The following is a 21,835-nucleotide window of genomic DNA, read 5'->3' as shown; positions in this document are numbered from 1 at the left end:
AAGACTACTTGATGGATTATGGCATTATTTTGGCTGGATTTAAAGTGAAGGCTTTTTGTCTTTTAATCTTTAATAATTGTCTATTATACAATTGTTCCACTGTATGTTGAGAAACTTCATACATACACAAAAAAGCAATTTATAAATACATTCATCCTAGCATTTACTTACTATGTTCAACACGATTCTCAACACAATATTACTAACCAAGATAAAATACAAGGATTAAAAAATGCAACATCTTAAAGCTAAAAAAACTAATCTGATATATAATCTACAATAAATAACATAAATACAGATTTGATCAGATGGCATATTCGGCCAGGGAAAAGAGCTATATATCACCAGAAAGCATAAATTACTTTAACATGTACAATATATTAATAAGATACCAAGAAAAATAAGCTCTTAAAGATATATACGGAGCAGTTGGAGAGAAAGGTTGGCAGCTAATTACCTGGATTCCTTAAGGTCCTAAATATATGTATAGAAAAGAAAAAGGGATTGTAAAAAAAACATAAATGAAAGCAAAGATAAATCCTATCATTGGCATAAGTCCAAATGTTACTCTCCACGGGTCCACATGCTATGGAATAATTTGTCCAAATGTCAGTTGTAATTTTCAAAATGCCTTTCTTGCCATAGATTCTTAAACATCTGTAACAAATACTTGTTTTGAGAGTGCTTTACATTAGTGACATTTGACCTTTTGCTGTATGCCCCACAAAATTCAAGTTTCAAATACCACGCAAGCAGGAAACCTGATCATTCCAGCAGTAGCCATCTGCATGGTCCAATATCAAATATTAGTTCTGGGTTGCACAATGTCATGTGTTACAAATCTGTTTCTGCAGCTTCTATAATTAGTTGTAATTTGCTGCTTCTAAAATGTGTTTCTTATGGGACATCTGGTCTCAAAACCTGTACCTTAGCACTGAAAAAATACTTAGTGTCCTGGATATTTTATTTTTAAAAGTATAAAGCAGTACATGGGTGGCATAACTAGGACCAGGCTTCTTAAAAAAACAAGGTTCTCATTATATTATATATTTTTAAAATTCAAATGTCCAAAAAGTATCAAGAACACCTTAAGAAGACTAAGTCTGCAATTCTGCATATTTTATCTGGAGAAAATCCCACTGTACTCAATGCTTATTTTTCAACAAACACAGACTGTACTGCAAGACATTCTATACAAAGCTTTGGTTCTCTAGTACATTTTACAGGATAATCATGAAAATGTAACAATGATTACTAAAGGAAGATAAATAGGCTTAAAGTATAGGTTATCACCCTCAGGAGTCAATGCTTAAATTACATCCCTACAAGTGACAAATAAACATAAATCATCTAAAAGAGAAAGAATAAAATACATTTCTAAGAAATTGCGTACATACGGTACATACCCATCGCTCTATTCTCTTTGGGTAAGCGATGTTATGCAAAGTACAGAAAAATATGAGAAATAGGAAGACAAAGAAATTTACCTATACCTTTCTATACCTTTCTATCCTTGAAAGCCATTTTTGCTTCCATCATATATTGCCTTTCGTCCTTTTATCATCTGACCTCTTTTTCTGAGATCAACTCCTTCCAGCTATACCTTTCTCAGTCTTCCCTTTCTTCTGAACTTATTCACTATATTTTAACAATTCAATCCTCATTTATTCTCTCTGTCTGACCAAATCATCTTAGCCTGCTTCTTTCTTACTGGTCACCCACATTTGTATTCAATTCATATTCATTCAGCACCCATTCATTCTTGACCTCAGCTCTTCTCGTTTTACCACACATAATTCTTAAGTAACCTATTCCCATTAAATTCAACTTACTTTTCCATTTCTCCTGACACACCCAACTTTCCCTTCCATTTAACAAGGTGCCAGCTATCACCTCTAAAGTCCTTCATGGCCAATGGCCCAGTTACTTGCAGGACCACCTATCTACAACTCACTTTACCCACAGCATTTGAGTGACACACTCTGGGTCTCTTGTGTAAAACACTGTCATCTGGTGGGACTTAAGAGGTGTGCCTTCTCTGTCATGGCACCCATCCTTTGCCCCCCCCCCCCAAGATTCAGATGGCCCCAATCCTGTTGACTTTCTGTAAGACCTTGAAGACATGGCTTTTTCCCCAGGCAGTGGGCCAGGGTGTTGGATGAGTCTATCTGTAATAGATGAAAACTGAATGATTGTGAATTGGCCTTGTTTGTTTGTTTATTTTCTATCCCACCTTTATTACTTTTATGCTTTCCTTTTTAGCTTGTTGGATTATAGTTTTGGTTTTAATCCTATGTTAGCCACCAGAGTCACAATGTGCAAGTTGTGTGGCTAAATAAACAATGAAGAGTGCAGAAGCATACTCTTAACACAGCAATTTTTGCTTCTTTTGATAATATTAATTCTTCACACTACTCTGCTATCAGCATTTGTACATCTTAAAAATCTTGTACATTTTCTTATATTTAGTAAACATTCTATCAAGGTACACAAAATCTACTTCCTCCAGTTTTTTGTCATATAGGTATAACTTGCAATCCTTTTTTCTTCTTCCCTATCAAACACAACTATCTTGTCTTCAAAACATTAATTTTCGACCCATTCTCTTCACTGCATCATACAATCTGTCTAACATTTTTTATAAATCATTTGGGTTCTTAGCTAATCCAGAACCATCTGCATATGAACGTACACATACATTCATATCCCCAATTATCAAAACACATTAGTCACTAGAAGCTTGCTTTATACGTTTATCCATAAATATATTAAACAACCCAAGGGAAATATAATGATTGGATATTACATCTGTCACTCAAAACATGGTAACAGAGATCCATGAGGTATACACATCAGACACAGAGGAAAGAAACAAAATAATTTCCAATTTCCAAATCAGAAAAGTGGTTGGTGGCAACAAAACCAATCCATCCTTTAGAGATACCCCAGAGTTTTGATGAGAAAGGTGGTAAGAGGGCCTTCCACAGAGAGGGTACATAAATAAGTAGATGTCTTTAGTTGTACTTGCACCACATACAGACCCAAGTTCCTCTGGGTTAAAGAAAAAAGAAAAAGTCTCACACGTTCTCTTGTGTGTGTGTCACTTTTATATGACATGGCAAACTATAAACTAATTATACTATTAACTCACAACCATGTAAGATCAGAGGAGCCTATCTGCTTCATTCTAGCTGACTGATCACCAAATATCTCTAGAAAGGTCACTAAATGTGATGAAAGTGCTACTGCTGTTAGATTTTCAGTTATTAATATTCTTTTTTTTTATAGTAAATGTTACTAGGTTTTAAGAAAAGAATAAAAACTACAAAAAAACCCCAAAAAACTACAGAGAAAGTAAAAAACTAAAAAAGTACAAAAACAGAAAAGAAAAAAAAATTCAAATTTACAAAAAGATGTGGCTTTCAACTTTTAACAGCAAGGATATACAAAAATTTCCACAATCAATCTCTTACTCTCTATTAAACCAAAACACATTATTTCTATAAGTCATTCCACTTTAACACATAATAAAAATCACTAAGTACAGTTACTCCTCCCACTTATATTAAAATAAAGAAAAAAAAGTTCACATAAACCTCCTAAACCTCCTTCTCCCCTCCAAATGATAACACCTATTTAATTATTCCCTTCCTATCACTATTCTATACATTTCTCTCTACTATAATAAGAATCAAATTAAAAAACACATAAGTTGTCTGCTATTATACTTAATAATACAACAATTTCAATAATCCCAATCTTAATAAACCCCAAAAACAAAGACAATTCAAAACAGTAATTCCATATCTTTAAAAGCGAATAACATCAAATCCTTAAAGCAAACCAGATGAACATTCTTCAACCCTTATCTCACTTCAAAATAAACCAAAGCAGTTACATATCCCAACAATGTGCAGAGAGCTTTTCTCTTGAAAGGATCAAATAGCCCAACTGCCCCTGTTAGATTCCAGGTTCTTTTCATGGCATTCCACCAGAAGATCAATTTTACTTATAGCTTGCCGATCACTCTCTCCCTTAGATTTCTCCAGCTCCATTATCCAATCATCCAGCATCTCGATAAAAATCCCAAAAATAACGTTAAGCACCAAGAGAGCCAGCTTCTCCTCACTGTAGAAAGCCTCTCTTGGGCTACAGTACATATGCTTTAAAAAAAAAATACCTATCAGTGACTTAGAAATGGGGTGGCCGGTCTTAGTGTCCCTTTAAGGCTACAGCACAGCTTAGAAAGTGATGAAATCCCTGCCTCCCAGTCGAATGTGAAACGCTATTTGCAAACTTCTGGCTGCAAGCAGCCGTCCGGAGGACAGATGGGATGATTCCAGTATTCTCCCTGATCCGGAGAACATTTCTGGGCTTCAGAAAAACCTGCCTGAGCCCAAAAAAAGTTACCACATTGTCAGTTCTGTCCTCTGAACCAGCAGGCACAGCCATTCAGTCTGCCATTCCCACTGGAAGCCCAGTTATCTAATATTCTTAATAATCTGTCTTTCCTCAGGTTTATTTTCATTTTATGTTTAGTCTACTTACTTGTTTTTACTGTTTTAATATGTGTGCTTCTTTTGGTTTGTATGCTTGGTTATAGTCAAAGTCTACAAAGCCTATTGTTGTTATTGTTGTAATTCTGTTATTTTATTTATTTTATTTACTATCCCTTTATTCTTTTTATAAATAACTCAAGGTGGCGAACATACCTAATGCTCCCTCCTCCTCCTCCTTTCCCCACAACCACCACCCTGTGAGGTGAGTTGGGCTGAGACAGAGCAACTGGCCCAAGATCACCCAGCCAGCTTTCATGCCTAGGGCAGGACTAGAACACTCAGTTTCCTGGTTTCTAGCCTGTTGCCTTAACCACTAGACCATTTTAACACCAATAATTTTGTATTTCCTCAATAGAAGAAAAGTCTGTGATAAGAGAGTAACATACTGTATTATACTGTTTATAACTGTCCCTCTGCTGCCTTCATTTGATTAGTAGGTTTTGTCCATTAAACAGCCATGGAGATGTCTAAGCTACAAGCTACAGAGCAATAGTAGTAATAACACTTTTCAGTTGATTGATACTGAAATTCTTGCTGCAACCATCCTTGCCATCTTATGTTTTAACAGTATATCAATGTCTACAAAATACACAGAATTCCCTTACGGAGGAGCCAGGCCACCCTGTCTAAACAATAATTTGGTTATTTTTCTCTTGAGAATATACTACAAAAAGGGAAAGTAAGAATGCTCTAAATCTACAAGCAAATTGATACTTTAAAAAAAAGTATGCGTGAGGGATAGGAATGGTAATCCAGAGTTCAGTTGTTGATTTAGAATATTACAAAATACGTAATAGGATAGAACAAAGTTGAACTTCATCCTCCTTTCTGTTCCCAACAGTGGCCAGCTGCTAGAAGATCACAAACAAAGCATGAAAGTTATGGTCTTTTTATCCCTAGCATCTGGATTTAAGTTTTATACCACACTGAAACTCCTTGTTCAAATAGAAAAACAAAGAACTGACTCTTTGGCCAGTAAGCTACAGAGGCTAACCAGCAATAGAAGTATCCTCTATAAATTAAAGAAAATTCTTAAAGCTGTTAAAAGCAGTTTGCTTTAGTAAACTTTAGGGCAGTAAATTCCATTAAGTTAGTTGTATATCAAAGACATTTTTCATTAATATACTCTCTGCAGTCTCTGCAAATGTGGTTTGTGTGGGCAGGGAAGCAGAAGATGATTCAGAACATGCTCCTTAAACAAGCGTTGGAGCAACAAATCTGGAAAATTAATTAATGGATTTGACATTTAGGCCCCATTTCAGCTTTTACCTGATTTGTGATTTTAGGCAATTCACCCTATTCTAATCCTTACTACTTTAGGGCGCTATGGATTTTGCAGTACCAAGTGTGCAGTCAAAATAAGTGTTTAGTATTTGTAGCTTGTTCATAAAATGTGGGCTTAAGTAAGCTGCAGATAGATAGATAGATAGATAGATAGATAGATAGATAGATAGATAGATAGATAGATAGATAGATAGATAGATATAGATATATATATTCATTCGTTCATTCCAAGGGGAGGACTCTCTGTAAAATTCCAGATAATCATTAGATGACAGCAAAGGGATATTAGAAACTCTACCTTTCTGCTGCCATCTAGTAGTTGTCTGGATTTTTCCAGCCCAGATCTCCCACAGTTTTGAACCCAATATCTTCCTCCAAACAAGGAGGTTCCATTTGCTATCACAGGTATCAAAAACTTATGGTGAAGCTTCAGTTAGTTGAATGGCTGGACAAAGTGTGTAGAAGTTTGGCAGAGAGGAAAAGAGTTAAGTGTTCCCATTTTTTTGAAGCAGCAGCCGCTGAAGTTAAAATACTCTTGCACTGTAGATAAATCAAACATACATATTATACTCCCTGGCTTACTTTTTTAGAATCTGGTTCCTAATTTCAGTAAATTAAGTTAATTCATTAGTAAAATTAAAATGAATTTAATACTAATGTATAAATGTATATATAATGTATATATTTACCTGGATAGTGTGATCAATCTGGAAGTAAGAAGAATCTACATTTACAACTGGAAATAGTTCACAACTATTAAGTTATTTCACAGCTGTGAAGTCAAGTTCTTACAAGGACAAAAGCAAACAGCTTAAATCCAGATTAGTCCATTATAAGGGGCATTTAGAGACTGCCCCTCCCACCAAAAGAAAGAAGCTTAACATCCATTGCACCACAAGAGCAGGAGAAAATGGTGCAGGAATTTAAAACTTGATTTCACTAAAACTAGAGCTTGAGTCTGACATATAGCAATTGCTGAAATTCTTTCATAATGAATACAGTTTTGCAATAAACCTATCAACAGTTGAATCCTTAAATCTCTGCTTCTGCCGTTTCCAGTTCTGGTGTTTGCCAAGAAAAGCTGGACAACTCAGTTTCAGTATGTTTCCCAACCACTGAATATATTCAACATCAAACCAATTAAAACTTTAAAAATTCAGAATATCCAGTTAGTGGAATATAACGATAAATCGCAGGCCAAGAAGATTTAGATGAAATACAAGCAATGGTACAGAAAGACGAAGCTATATTAAAGAATACACTTCTATATCTTTTCCTAATGTCACAAGAATAGTCACCTCAAGTAAAGAGATCCAGAGCACTAGCTGGTTTAAAAAAAATTGAAAGAATTTGATTGATCATGTTCTCAAGCCCCAACCTATTGCCAGTTCAGGAAAAAAATGGTACTGACTGCTTTGAGGGAAAATATAATTTAAAAAACCCCTGAACTTTCAATCATAATTTCACAAAAGTTGTAAAGTATTTTCCAAAATTATAAACATAACATTAGTAACACAGAACACTTTTAATAACAAGTAACAATATTTAGATGCCATATGATTCAATTCATGTTGTCTTATTTAGGCTTGCCAGTTTTTACCTGGAGTCCATCCTTTAGCTTCAAGATGCACTCCATTGTATTGATTGTAATCACTACTGGTTCTGAACCAAGCTTTGTCCATGGTACATGAATACGCAATTCATGAATATGTCCGCTTAAAAAGGTAAATGGTAATTTCAGCTCCTTGAAAATAAAAGTACATGAGATGATTGAGTTACTAATGAGTTGCTAGAACACCTACTTACAATTATCAAAATGTAATTCAGCTTGTTTCTTTTACAAAAGCTAGCAATATTGGCACATTTCAAATAGTCTGCCGCAGCAAGTTTTCCCATTCAAAGTAAAGAACTGGATTCCAGAGAATTCACAATTAAATGGATTTTATGAAGCAAACTTGCAGTTTAGTAGCAATTGCTTCCTAGTCTATCAAGGCAAAGTTATGAATAGTCAATTCTGCCATGTTCAAAACCAAAAACAGAGAACTGACACTTAGGCCAGAAGAAGAAAGGAGGGAATCACATATACCGTATGTCAGCTTCATGATGCTATCCTATTAAAAAGGGGGACAATATATTAGCCATGTATCTCTCGGCTGCCATTTAACAGGCTTGGTAAAACAAAAAACAGAAAGAGGAAGAACTGTGTACATGAAACTGGATGTGGCTAAGCACTAACAACTAAATAATTTTTGTTTCTCAGTATAAGAAATAAGCATGACAATATGAATGTATAATGTTGTATGAAATGCAACATACTTGTTTGATTTTTATAACTGATGCTTGAAGATTCAAGTTTAAAAAGCATAGCTTACAAAATATGAAATATACTATCCATGTACAGCTATCAGGGTTTCTATTGATCAATGGCCAGTAAAATACTGCTAAAATTAATAAATAAATGATCTTACAGTATCTTCAGAAAACAATCCCATTTAATGTAACCCTTCCATAATTTTAGAGCAATATGAGGTAGAGATTACCTAGGCACAAGAGATTAGAAAGCACAACTCATGTCTCAGCATATGATTTGCTATACACTGCTATATATGAATTTTGCTCTAAAGCAGAGATTCACCATGTATTTATGGATCTGCATTCTGTGCTGGACTGACTGAAAGACTAAATAAACAAGACATAAGAAAGTACCATTTCTGTTTTATCTACACAGTCCCTATGAGAAATGGGGTTTACATCTACACGAGAGTCAAGTTCTAAAAAGACGAGTACACTGTAAACCAATAAAGCAAAGTGGTGTGTGTATCTGTATGTCAGAGAAGAAAATAACTAAAATAACTGAAGAAAGATCTATCAGCTCTCAGTATTAATAATAACTAGAGATGAGATGGTAAATGTAAAGCAGCACCCAAAGCTGACAACCCAGACATTACCAGTGATATCTGTAACTGTAGTTTTAAGCTACAATATATTATGTGAGATACTTATGCTTTTTTTGCTTACTTATAGTATGAGAATTTCTGTATTTTATGTCAACTGTTCAATAACTGCCAATTGATCAAATGTAAGTTGAATTTAATCAAAATCCTTCCAAAATTTTTATCACATGGATTATGATGTAGGCATGTATTTAGACATGCACAGTATTTATCAACATTACAAATAGACATGAAAGGCATTCATAGATTATAATTATATTCATATTCAAATATTGTAATTAGTAATAGATATCAAATATCAGATTTTTTTATTTTATTTTTTTATTTTATTTTTTTATTTGTCCAATTTTATTTTTTATAAAAATAAAAAAATAAAAAAATATCAAATATCTATTACAGATAATAGATATCAAATATCAGATATTTATTTTATAATAATAGATATCAAATATCAGATATCATTCTCAGACTATTATCATTAAGAATAATTAATTCTTATTTATTCTTATTAAAATAAATTAATAAAAATAAATTAATAAAAATAATTTATTTTAGGATACAGTTTATTTAAGATTTAATCAAAATACTGTAGTTACAATCGTAACAACATACCTGTTCAAGTACATCAAGTTTTAGTTCAAGTTTGCTGAGAACTACATCTCCTCCCCAGAGTGACAACTGTAGATCAGAGGGCTTCAAATTCTTGATATAACGATTCACATAACTCATTAGAATAGGAGTTACATAGGATTCCAGCATTGTGCCTTTATTGACAAGAGCCTTTTAAGAAAACATACTGTAACTTGTTAATAATACATAATTTAGGACTAACTATGATTCACAAAGCACTAAATAAAAGCTCATGGATTTAAAATGCTATATTCTAACAGTTTGGATCATGTATATTTACTTGAAAATTTAACAGTACAATATATATACACAGGTATTGGGGGGGAAAAGTAAATCTGGTGGAATCTGTGTCTTTTACTATCAGCTAAGTAGCTACACAATTAAAGATATAGCTACTATATGCATACTTACTCCAACAAACTATGAAGAAAGCGTGCGTGCATGCATGCATACATGCACGCACACACGCACACAATCATATATCTATCAATGACTTTTAGAAAATAAATATGAGGCTGTAGTTAAAAGGATCACATCAAGCACAATGTTTTGTTCCACACATCATGCTAAGCCAAAACTAAATTTCTGCATTTGGGCTTAATATAATTTTTTAAACCCAGTCAATGATTTAACTCTATATTCTTAGATAGGACTGAAATGCACAGCAAACTAAATCTCAGTACTTTCAGTAACCTGCCTTGCTGCAACATAGCTCTAAGGCAGCAATGTAAGTAGACAAGAAGCGCAAAATATAATTAGGACATTAATACTGATAGATTCATAATCTAAATGGAATTGTATTCTGCCCGTAAATGATTATGATCTTCTCTTTTGAATGCAAGCAAGCAAATGTTTGAAAAAGTTCTCTAAAATATCTGACTGTAGCACACAAGACCCCAGTCATATCGACCAAGAGGGAAAGTTTCAAAACCTATGTGCATCGTCTAGTTCACATATCATAGTGTCATAACATGACTTAGTATACCATGTCAGATCAGTTAACCGCGGCTTATTAAGAAAGAGAACATTCTACTCGCACTTCATCCAAAATTTATATTTTTATGGTCTAAGACAACAGAACATCTCTCATTAAAGCGGCAATATACTCTCAGACGCTCACAATCTACAGCAGAAAGCATCCAAACAGCCGAGTACCTTTCAGGACTAGCTTCCAAGTGAACCCCGAAATTCGGCGACGCCCCCCCCCCCGAGCAGGTACAAGAGGCAGCAGCTTCGTACCTCTGGGGCTGAAGGTCCCTTCCCCTCCTTCCCTTTGAACCCCCCTCCACTAGCCTTCGAGCCGTGACACGCGTCCAGTTGCGTGTTCCAGCTTTGCCGCTTCACATCTGCCTCATTAGTAATCCCGCTGCCCAAGCAGCCTCCGGCTCTTCTTCTGCCCCCGGAGTCCGCTTTCTCATAGGCCTCCACGACCGAAAGCCGCCCCTCCCCCGCTGACTCACACCCCACGGAGCTCCCGGCCACCCGCCGCCGGGACCCTCATGTTCAGCGTCAGCCCAACAGAAAGGCGGCGCCGAGGCCCAAAGGGGCTGAGCAGTCCGCGCCCGCCGGGACACTTCCGGGTTCCACCACAACTGGCGTCCCCACTTAAAGCCGCCCTCCACCGTCTGAGGGACAACCTTTGCGGTGACACCATCCGGCGGAAGACATCCTGGAGGGCGAAAAGAGGGAAAGCGGGTTAGAGGTGCTTGCGCTCGTGGCTCGAGGCGGCGCGTTCGGAGCCGTTCTATTTTGCAGTGGCTGCCGCGAAATCCTACTGTAGACTTCGGCGCACCCCGTTATTTTTGGAACAGAGTCTTCCTGGGAAGTAACAACCGAGGTTTTTCTTCCCAGCGGTGTTTCTTATCGTGGCATAGTTCATGGCGGTTGCAGCGGAGCAAGGGCGCACGTGCCTCGCTGAGTCCACGTCCAGGCGCGCGGGAGAGGTCTCGAAGGGGACCCGCGTCGATTTCCCAGGGAAAGGGAAGAACGAGCTGGCCTGGCTTGTCCACCTCTTCCGGTGACTTGCACTTCAAGCACCGCCGGTACGACGGCTGAATGTGTGGGTGCACCGCGTTGTGGAAACGCAGAGGATTGGGGTCACTGAGGACATGGGATGCCGGCCTCAGGAGCACAGGCCCCGCTTCGCTTTTATGTTGGACTACAGACATGGAAGGAGACTAGGATTCTTCCCGGGCTGAGCTGAAGTGGTATTCGCCTCTCCTTGAATTGGCAAAAAATGATAACCATGGGCAATTTATCCTGCTTTTGTTTGGACTCATTGCTGAAGGTGCTGTCCTGATTCTCTGGGTGCAGCCAGTGTAGGTTGGTATATTCCTCTGACTTATCTTCCCCCTTTAGCACACCACCACTTCGCAAGAGAAACAGCTGCCAGTCACATCAGGCTAGGTCTGATTGCAGGACTGTGTCCCTGGGCTCCATCCTGTTGTTACCTAGATTCAATAAAGTTAAAAGAAAAAGAAAACCAATGTCATGAAGGGAAATGAGTCACAAGCACTACTTTCATTTAGAACAGTGTTTTTCAAACTTGGCAACTTTAAAATGTGTGGACTTCAACACATCTGGCTGGGGAATTCTGGGAGTTGAAATCCACACATCTTAAAGTTGCCAAGTTTGAAAAACACTGATTTAGAATTTCTTTCACATTCTTTCTATCTGCAATAGATGCTGCTTTCCAGATTCTTCAGTGTTCTTTGGGGGAAGCCAGAGGTGGCAGATCTTGACATTTCAGGAAGTTTTGCCTTTTCGTCTTTAGGCTATTTCAAGCCTCAGTGACTATTTTTCGTTGCCATTTTGTCCAGTTCTTTAGGGAGATGTTTCCAGAATGAAGGCAAACAAGGCTTGGCCTGAGTCAGTGAATCAGTGTGTCCTCAAGGGGAATAAGATGGAGCATATAATGAGATGTGTGCCATGATGAAAATCTTGTGACATACGTACTTGCAATAGACCTTGGGATGTAAGTATGTATTTGGCACTGCACGGATGTCATTTTCATATCATTGTGGCTTCCTTTGGGCACAGCCAAGCACAGCCAAAATTGAATGGACATTGATAATGGGGGTTTGGGGGTTGGAAATGCCATAATCTCGGATGTAAGGGCTGGTTCAAATAACATGGTAAACCAAAATGTAGTATCTTTGGTTTTGGCTTACTGTATTATGTAAACCAAATCATTATGGTTTGGCTTTATGTTGTATGAATACAGCCTAAACATTTGTTAAAATGCTACTTTTACCATTTCATCCTACAGTGCTGTATAAAACCTGATTTCCTATGAGCTTGTATCTCAAAGAAGATGCAATAGAAATCTTTCAAGTGCCAACAGCCACGGTCTAACATCTTCCAAAAAACTAAACACTGCTGTCTTTAAAAAAGGAGAGAAAGTTCTATTAATTTGACAAAACTCCCAAATGAAGTTTTCTAACAGCAAATGTTAAGGACTTGCTGACTTCTAAATTTCAAATCTTTAAGATAAATTAGTGTTTCTCAGCAACTTTAAGATGTGTGGACTTTAACTCCCATGCTGTCTGGGGAATTCTGGGAGTTGAAGTCCACACATCATAAAAGTTGCTGAGGCTGAGAAACACTGGGTTAGACTAAAGTATATTTCCTCTCCCAAGGAAAAAAGTGTGAGAAGGAACTGTAATAAATTGGTATCAAGCAACAATTTAAATATGTTTTCCCAGTATAAATTAGCTAACTTATTTCTTATAGGTGAAGATTGGTTTTTTTGTGCCAACATGCATTGCTTTACACAGTATTTATAATGGTGATAGGAGACTTTAGATTTAGATTGTCATTTTGTAAATCTAAAATGAAAACTCTGCTTATCCAGCAGCTGAGTGCTAGCAGAAGGAATGTATTTGTTACCGAGCAGGAGACACAGAGCATAACTCTCAAAAATTTTGGATGAATTGGTTCTAAAGCGATTATATCCTGATAAGTGCAAAATTGTACAATGTACCTCAGAAACTTTAACAGCTTGGCTTGAAATAGTTTGACTGCTGCAGAAATACAGTTATTCACTGCCCTTATATCTGGCGAATCTACTTATTTCATTAGCATCCCGCATATTGTAAGATTGCAGGTTTGGTGTTTCTGTTGAAAAATAAATGCCGAGATATTTAAAGACCGTAACACATAATGCTCTCAAAGCAGTCCAAAATGATTCCAACAAAATTTAACAATTTTGGTCTCAAACATTAGTGGCATGATCATTCTTTACACTGAGCGGGTGGGGATTAAGGAAGGAAATGGAAGTTGTTTGACTTCTCAGTTCACTGCTAGTTTCTTGTTGCACCTTCACAGCTTCCTCTGGAAGTCAGGGGCAGAATTGCAGTTCCTTAGCCCTCAAACATTGTCCACTCCTGAATTGACTGTTCTTGCCTTTTCCTTCTCTTAAAATCTTTTAGGAAATTGCAGGCTCTATGATGCCAAACATACACTGGAAAAAATACAGTACATACTTACATACCCATCAGACTATTCCCTTTCAGCATAAGGAATTTTACGCAAAGCCCAGAAAGGGAATAAGAAATAGTAAGCCACACAAATCAAAGGCCTGAGGTAAGAAAAGGAAAAGGAAGCCTAGCTAAAAATAATTACCCCAATTTACTATATCCTTTCTATCCTTGCAAATCATCCACGTATCTATCACATTCATACACCAATCCATTTGTCTTTTGTTCTTTATAAAGTCTTTCTCATTATAAATTCTTCTTTAAATACATTTTTTAAAATTGTTCTTCATATAAATGTTCTTTATAACTTTTTCAGTGGGCATCTATGTTTTGCTATTTTGGGAATATAAGCAGCTGAATTAGCTGATAATGCTCCAGGAAGAAAGAATATGATTCACATAACTATATGCCATTCTTCGTTCAAAGTTTCATTAATTGCTATCTACTAAAGGCTAACTGTAACTGAGCCCAAAGGACCAATGTAATCTGAGCTTACATATGCACGATGAAGTTATTTGGCCTTCTGCCCAACCTCCCCCGAACAAGTGGAGCAATAAAAATTCTTTCTGCTTGTTTCAGAAAGGCAACCTATTGACCAGTCAGCATCTTCCAAAACATCCTGTCAATAGCCTTGGAGATTTCCTTTCCAGGAGCACAGATGAGCCCTTATAACAGTCCATGGAAAGTTATGAAAATTTAAATGTTAAGCAGAGGAAGTTAAGATCAAGTGGGCAATGATTCATGAAGGGTCACATGGGACAGAACGTAAAGGCAATCCTTACAGAAAGCAGAGACCACATGTGAACTGACAGAGAGAGTGAAATTCCTTTCTGCGGAACTCAGAAGTCAACTATGCTGGATTCAAGAATCACCCTTGAATACCCAAAAGGTATTTGAATAAAATGCTCTCTGTAAACCAGCCTGAAAGCAAAAGACAGCTAGAGACTGGGACTGAAACCAAAACATTCTAGAGTGAATCTTCAGAGAATGAGTACACTCAAATTGACCTCTCTGTGGCCAGCTGCAATGAGAAATTAGATCTGTGTGTTTCCAGACGTTGCAAGAAAGGAGAATAGAGAACAGATGTGCTTTTTTTCCCCTCCTTCAGTGGACCTCAGATACTAGTGGTCTGCTCACTTTCTATTCCTTCTAAGTAGGGAAGGAACTTCTTACTCTGTTATAATGCAGATCTCTAGAAAGGATACATTAAACTCAGTGATTTGAGTTCACACATCAAGCTAAGCTTGTGGTTTTAGTCAATAAACCAAGGTCAAACAAGTAATGGATTAGTGTGACATGCAAACCTAGCCAGTGTATTGGCCAGAATGTATGATTTGGTTCCTTTTTCTGAATTACATGCACTTCACATCTTTTTCATGTTTTTAAAAAAAAATGATGATACCCAGATTTCTTTGAAAATTATGTTGAAGAATAGCTTTGCAAAAAGACATACAGCCTATTTTTCTCCCTGGAAAGTGACAGTGTCATAAAGAATAGCCTGTATCTCATTGAAAGATATAGGTTCATTTAATTATGACACCAATACTTCTATGTTTCCATCTTCTTAGTTCTACACTTGTAATGGCTTAATAAAACATTTAGAAGAATCTCCTGAAGACCTAGGATGTTTGGATAAGTGTTACTTTACTGAAAATGTGTGTTATGTAGAACACAGTCAAACACATAAGAAAAGTCATGATTTTTATTAAAACAATAGTACAAAACAGCATGGATCTGGACTGATTCTAATGATCTCCAAGTTGGGAAATTTTGAAAGTACCACCACTCAAAACATTTTACTTATTTATTATTTATTTATTTCAAGATTTATAAGGTTGCCTAACTCAGACAGTGTGACTCAGTGTGGTATACCACGTAAACACGCAATAATAATTTAAAAAACAAACAGCAAACAACTGATGTATAAATACAAAAGCTAAAAGCTACCATGTAAAATGGTAACCAAACACAGAACAAAACAAACCTCAGAGGGGGAGTCCCACTCAAAACACGTAAAATGTGCAGATAAATTGTTCACTGTCTGGTCACAGGTTCTCAATACAGTTGAGATCTGTCATCTTGTACCCCTTCCCTATGCTGGTATAAATTAGCTTTGCTACCTTTGGAGAAGGAATGTAAAATACACTAAATAATAAACTGAACTACTACACCAGTCTTCTAACAGCTCTTTCTGAACTGACAATCTGAACTAAGAACCTCAAACACTACAGGAGACATGAACATTAAAATGTCCTTGTTAAATGAAACAATACAGGTACAAGACCAATTTTAAAAGCTGTGTTCATTTTGGCTGAACTGTTGCAAAGGTACATGCCAGCCAGAAGAGGGTGCATAAGCCAATTTACAGTCCTGCTGCTGATAAATTCAGCCATTTTGTCCAAAGAGAAAGTTGGGGGAGATCAGTCTCCTAAACTAAAAGACTTTAAGGAGAGCTCTCATATTCCTGAGGTACAGTACAGTATATTTGCAATGCTGTGGAACTAACATTGAAAATTTTGACACTTTGGACACAAACTTTCTTCCATACATTGATGAAATGTTTATCTATCTATCTATCTATCTATCTATCTATCTATCTATCTATCTATCTATCAAATTTGTCACCACCCATCTCCTTCCCCCAGAGGGATTCTGGGCAGTTTACAACAAAAGTAATTAAAACAATAAATATAAAAACAATAGAGTATATAAATATATAAACAGCATTAATAAATAACTACAAAATGTTGGATTCTAAACCTCAGTTTCAACTTTCATATCCGGGATTTAGATTCTACTCATTAAACAAAGATTCATCTCCTCTCAGGATATTGTGGTGGTCTTTTGTACCTATATGTTAGGCCTGCATGCCTGAGGACTACCTGAGATTACCAATCTTCTAATTTACCTATCAGTTAATCACTCAGATAAGGCAAAGATGGATTTCATTTATCTGTTCTTTAAATGTCCACATTCATCTTAAATACATCTGCACGAGAAACTTGTCCAGTGTTTCCTCAAAAGATAAAAACTGGGAATTTTAATCTTCTGAATTATTTTGTGAATAAGAATAGAATTATAAAAGCATTGACCATTACAAACAGTTACACTGAAAAAATATTTAATTTTGCATCAGTTTTATAGCATGTGGCACTTATCTATGCTTATCCCTATTGGGGATAGAGATAAATGCAATTTATTTTTCCACACAGCAAGCCTTTTTTCACCAAGTGAAGTTCCTTTAAATCTGACAGGGGAAGAATTCATATTGCAAAGATCTGACAGTACTTCCCATTTTGTATTTTTATAGTCCAGCACTGATACTGAATCCTAAAATGTTTGTAAACCCTATCATTTCTGAAGGTTGTTTTCATGTAGGAATTTCTATTTCTCACTTTCAATGTATCCCATCGTGAACAATGAAACACAAATACTTTGCTTTAGACATTTGTACATCAGAGATGGCCTAATGAAAAACAAAACTAAGAAAGCTTTCACTGTTTATTTTATTTTATTTTAAAAGATTTGTATGCCTGCCCATCTTAAAACAACTCTGGGCAGTTCACTATAATTGTTTCTGTAAAGACCTACAGGAATATAAATAAATAATGTCCAGTTCTAATTATTGTTATATAATTTGGCATGTTACTTTGATGAAAGTCAAGTCCAAATCACCCTCCTGTGTTGCATACTGAAATAATGTAGACAGAGCTGAGCAAACACGCCTGAATTTTCTTAGCAAAAACACCTCATTTAAGTGCGTATGTTAGAAGAGGAAAAGTTGAGCCACAGCTATCAGTGTAATAATTCCCTTCTCACTCTCTTCTTATTCTGTCTCAGAATGCCTCCCCTTCAATTGCAATTAACTGTCTAAAAACAGTTTATCTAGAGAAAACATAGAAGCCAATGATGACTGACATCTCTCAGGTGTACTTTGTCACTTATTGGTTTAGTGTCAACTATTGACAGCTCTAGTTGGGAAAAATTCTAATCGTATCAGCACCAAAAGCAATTCAATTTTATATAGCACCTTTCACATCACAGCCTATCATAAACTGCATTGCCATCAGTTAGTTGATAAAAGAAGAGGTCATGCATGAAGATGAGGAGCAGGTGTGTATGAGAAACTGATTCCTTAAAATGGAAAGTTCTTCTGAAGAAAAGGTATCTTTATGCAACCATATGAAATCTTGTAACATTTTGTAAATTGGTGAGGCACCTACCCTTAATCTTTCAAATGTCTGTTAAGGACCATTCTCTTCATCCAAGCCTTCCCTGAGTGAATTCTGGAGGAATAGTTCTTGTTTCATTTTTGTTTTTGTTTTGTTTGTCTGTTTGTTTGTTTCCCCTACCTGCTTCTTATTTTTATAAAAAGTTTTAATTTACAGTATTTTATCATTTCACTCTAAATCATTCCAATTTTATTTATATGGGTAAGGGCATACAGGAGGAGGAGGAGGAAGAGGAATACATTCTTCCTTTTTTGCCATCTGAGATTTGCTAAAACTCCAGAATAACCTTGCCTTACTTCAGTTCTGGCTGAAAACAAAATTAAGCACTGTTCATCAAATGAGGCATTAGTCATGTTACATCGGAGGCCGAAGTCCTCATTCTGTACCACACACACGGAGTAAATAAAGGTTACAAATGCTCCTTCTGAAGTGAGAAGAATATAAAAAATGTATTCATTTGCGTGAGATATAAAAATGTATGCTCATGCTTCTGAAATGTATGGCTGCTCCGTTCACACTTTGCGCCAAAGGCAAACAAGCATAATTCTAACTGGCAGCTGGATGACATTCCAAACAGGCACCACATTAATTTACTCACCTCAGTCAGATTTCACATGCAACCTGCACAGCATGCAGCCAGGAAATCTGACTATAAATCCTGTTTCTCCGTACAAAATAAACTCCAAAAATCCCTATACAATGAAGTGTGGCAGCCAGGGAATTACTCTTGTTTAACACTAGTAGCAAGTAAGATGTCTGCCTGCTTTCATTCACTGCTTCTGTTTGAGATTTGAAGTGAGTTTCTGATCATAAGAAAAAATATTTTCACATGATATGGATCAAGTTAATTTTTCTTCATTGTGTGGAGAATGAAACCCAATGAAAAGACTCTCTTTTGTTGTAATGCTGGGAACAATTTTGCTAATCATTACTGACTTCTGATTATCTGATTGTAAGATTAAGTTAGATGTATGGCAGAATGGAAGAGAACGGGATCAAGACAGAGGCAAACATCACTAGGGATAACTCTTAAACCAAACTTCAACCTTCCTTCCAGTGAGTTGGTAGCAGCAGTAGCAGCAGAACCTTGAAAGACGATCTTCCTAAGGGAATTTCTTCTACATGAGGACAAATGTGGCCACTGCAAGTGAAAAAATGGTGTTTTCCCAATTCCAGAATTAGCAGCTGAATGCATCTATGTATCTCCTGGACTGAGTTAACCCATAATGACATGCATCTGGTAGGACTGCTGGACTTGGAAAAATGTACAGTACCACATTTGAACAGTTTAACTTACTTTGTTATGTCTCTAAGGTTCATTTCTTTCAGAAAGCTTTTTCTAACTTGGCACCTTCCCATATATGTTGGGACTTAAAATCCCCAGCATTCCCTTTCTAACAAAGTTACTTGTGTTTAAAAGAAATCTCTAGCCATGGAAGGGCCATTAAAATTTTTGCCTGGTTTGTACTGGCTATTCAACTGTTCCAAGTTCAATGATTATGATTATGATTATTCAACCACAATTAGGACCAATCGGCAGGTTAATTTAGTGAAATATAATGATTAATTTATGAATATAGTTAAAAGGTTAGAATTAAGGAGTTTATTTTTTAATCTACATTCCTCATTTATTTAAATAGGAAATTCTTTTTTTAGAACAGGCAACATATTTCTACACCACTACTTCCTTATATATTGGTGTAATTCTCTTCATTTTGCCTTTCCTGCAGATTGAAATTTTTGAATTTGTGGAAAGCAACGTGTTTTCTTAATCATCTTTTACATTTGGGAGGAATAGGTATCCTGTGCCAGCATTCAAATGGAACAGCACCAATGCTGTTCTCAAAATGTAGGGAGCTGGGGAAACTTGTGTGTATTATATTTGATGTATTTGGTAACCAAGTAAATATAATGCTTTATTCAGATAAGAGGCATTGGTGCTACTTTGAAAAATCATAGAATTGATCAGTAAATTTATAAATATAATTTAAGGTAAGGAGGGCTTATTTTGAAGTTCTATACACCTTAAAGTTTTTTTTCCTATATATTTGATTGCATGTTATCATTACTGCCGCAACAACCTTGTGAGGCAGGGTAATTAATCTTGAACCAGAATGAAAGAATCTCCTATACTGGGCCAGATTCACTTTTCACAATTCTTTCCTTGTCATATTGGCTGAAATTACCAATCTATTGCTCCTGATGTCCAGACATGGACATTTAAACTAAATTATTTTCTGATGGATTATTTAAACTATACTATTTTCTGATTTATGTCATCTTCAGAATTAATATTTCACTATAATAAAGCCAAGTGAGGACACAGCAATAAAATAGCTTGTTTTCCTTAAGCATCATTGCATTGGCAGTGTTAAGAACTGCAAGAGCAATATTGGGAGAAGGTCAAAAAGGAGAAATTGTGTGTACTTTAATGCAGTAACTTATGAATTCTTACTATAGTTTAAGCCTTTAACACTCAGCACTCAAAAATCTGTATCCCACTCCTGAACAGCTGCCTCTGCCTGTTCTGAATCCCAAAAGGCAATAATGGTGGAATCATTACACACTCTAGCTTAGTTAGCATGACAGAAACACTGAATTTCCTTCTCTTTCACTCCCATCATCATCTGAAATATTTCTCTGTTAAATCGATGTATTCTCAGCTGCATATGTTGCATACAGAAATGGAGACAGAACCACCATGTTCCAAAGGGACTAAACAGCTCAGTGCAGATCAATCTCAATGTTTTTCTTCTATTATAAAAATAATAAAGGCGGGATAAAAATTAAATAAATAAAATAAATTGCAAATTTTACAGAACTGCTGAGATTCAGAGGGCTTTTTCAAGAACTCTAAAGGAGGGAAGCAACTCTGTTGCACACAGTTCTTGCTACAAAATCCATGTGCAGTGTGGAAACATGAAAAGGAATGGCATGCTTCCCGATTCACAAGGGATTTTGTACTCACGCACATTTCCTCTGGAATACTCGGACATAAAGGAAATGAAGCTGGGGGACAGTTCATAGAATTTGCAGAACTGGTAGCACCTTTTCTGACCAACAAGTTTCATTAAAAGTTCACGAAAGCTTATGCCTTTACATCGTGAAAGCAGCGTCCCTCCAAAGGGTCAGACATGACTTGGTGCTTGCACAGGGGACCTTTTACCTTTCAGTTTTTTTTCAGTCAGCAAAGGTGCTGGCAGACTCCTGATTTTTTACTACCATAGACTAACATGACACTCCTACAATGTCCAAAATTACATAATAACCTTTCTCTTGAACTATTATGAAAATGGATTTAACAGCTCTTTCAGAAAAATAAAGAACAGGATTAGCAAGGGGAGAGAACAATATTTTGTCTTCAACTTTAGATTTTATTTTTAATGTATACAGAATTTGGGAAAATATTTTAATGAAAAATGTTAAGACATGCAATTCTCTGAAACCTGAAGTGGTATAATATCAGGACAATCTTTACCCCTTGGTTCTGCTAATTGTACATGAGTTGCAAGTATATAGTAATTTCCACATAATGTTAATTGATCTGTTGTTATTGCTATTGCTCAGTGGAATGAAAACTTTACTTCCAAAGATCAGTTAAATTAAGTGGCAAATGACTAGAAAAGGGAGAAAGTAATTGTCAGACATTTCCCTATTAAGTTGTAAAACAGGATATTTTTCTCTAGAAACTGACACTG

The 21,835-nt window shown here is 36.2% G+C and overlaps 1 protein-coding gene across 3 annotated transcripts in view; it reads right to left on the bottom strand.

Annotated features, from left to right (window-relative positions):
* VPS13B (vacuolar protein sorting 13 homolog B) overlaps positions 1-10,990 on the bottom strand; it is a 385,119-nt gene extending 374,129 nt beyond the window's left edge. For all 3 annotated transcript variants that reach the window (XM_063299549.1, XM_063299547.1, XM_063299548.1), the window contains exons 1-3: positions 10,583-10,990; positions 9,410-9,577; positions 7,444-7,587 (exon numbers count right to left, since the gene is read on the bottom strand). In XM_063299549.1, coding sequence (XP_063155619.1) covers positions 7,444-7,587; positions 9,410-9,556 — 291 coding nt within the window. In that variant the 5' untranslated portion in view covers positions 9,557-9,577; positions 10,583-10,990. The remainder of the gene's footprint in view (positions 1-7,443; positions 7,588-9,409; positions 9,578-10,582) is intronic.
* Positions 10,991-21,835: the final 10,845 nt, after the last annotated feature.

This window comes from Candoia aspera, chromosome 3, assembly GCF_035149785.1.
Source record: "Candoia aspera isolate rCanAsp1 chromosome 3, rCanAsp1.hap2, whole genome shotgun sequence".
NCBI lineage: Eukaryota > Metazoa > Chordata > Lepidosauria > Squamata > Boidae > Candoia > Candoia aspera.
This window is presented reverse-complemented; position numbering and strand designations above follow the sequence as displayed.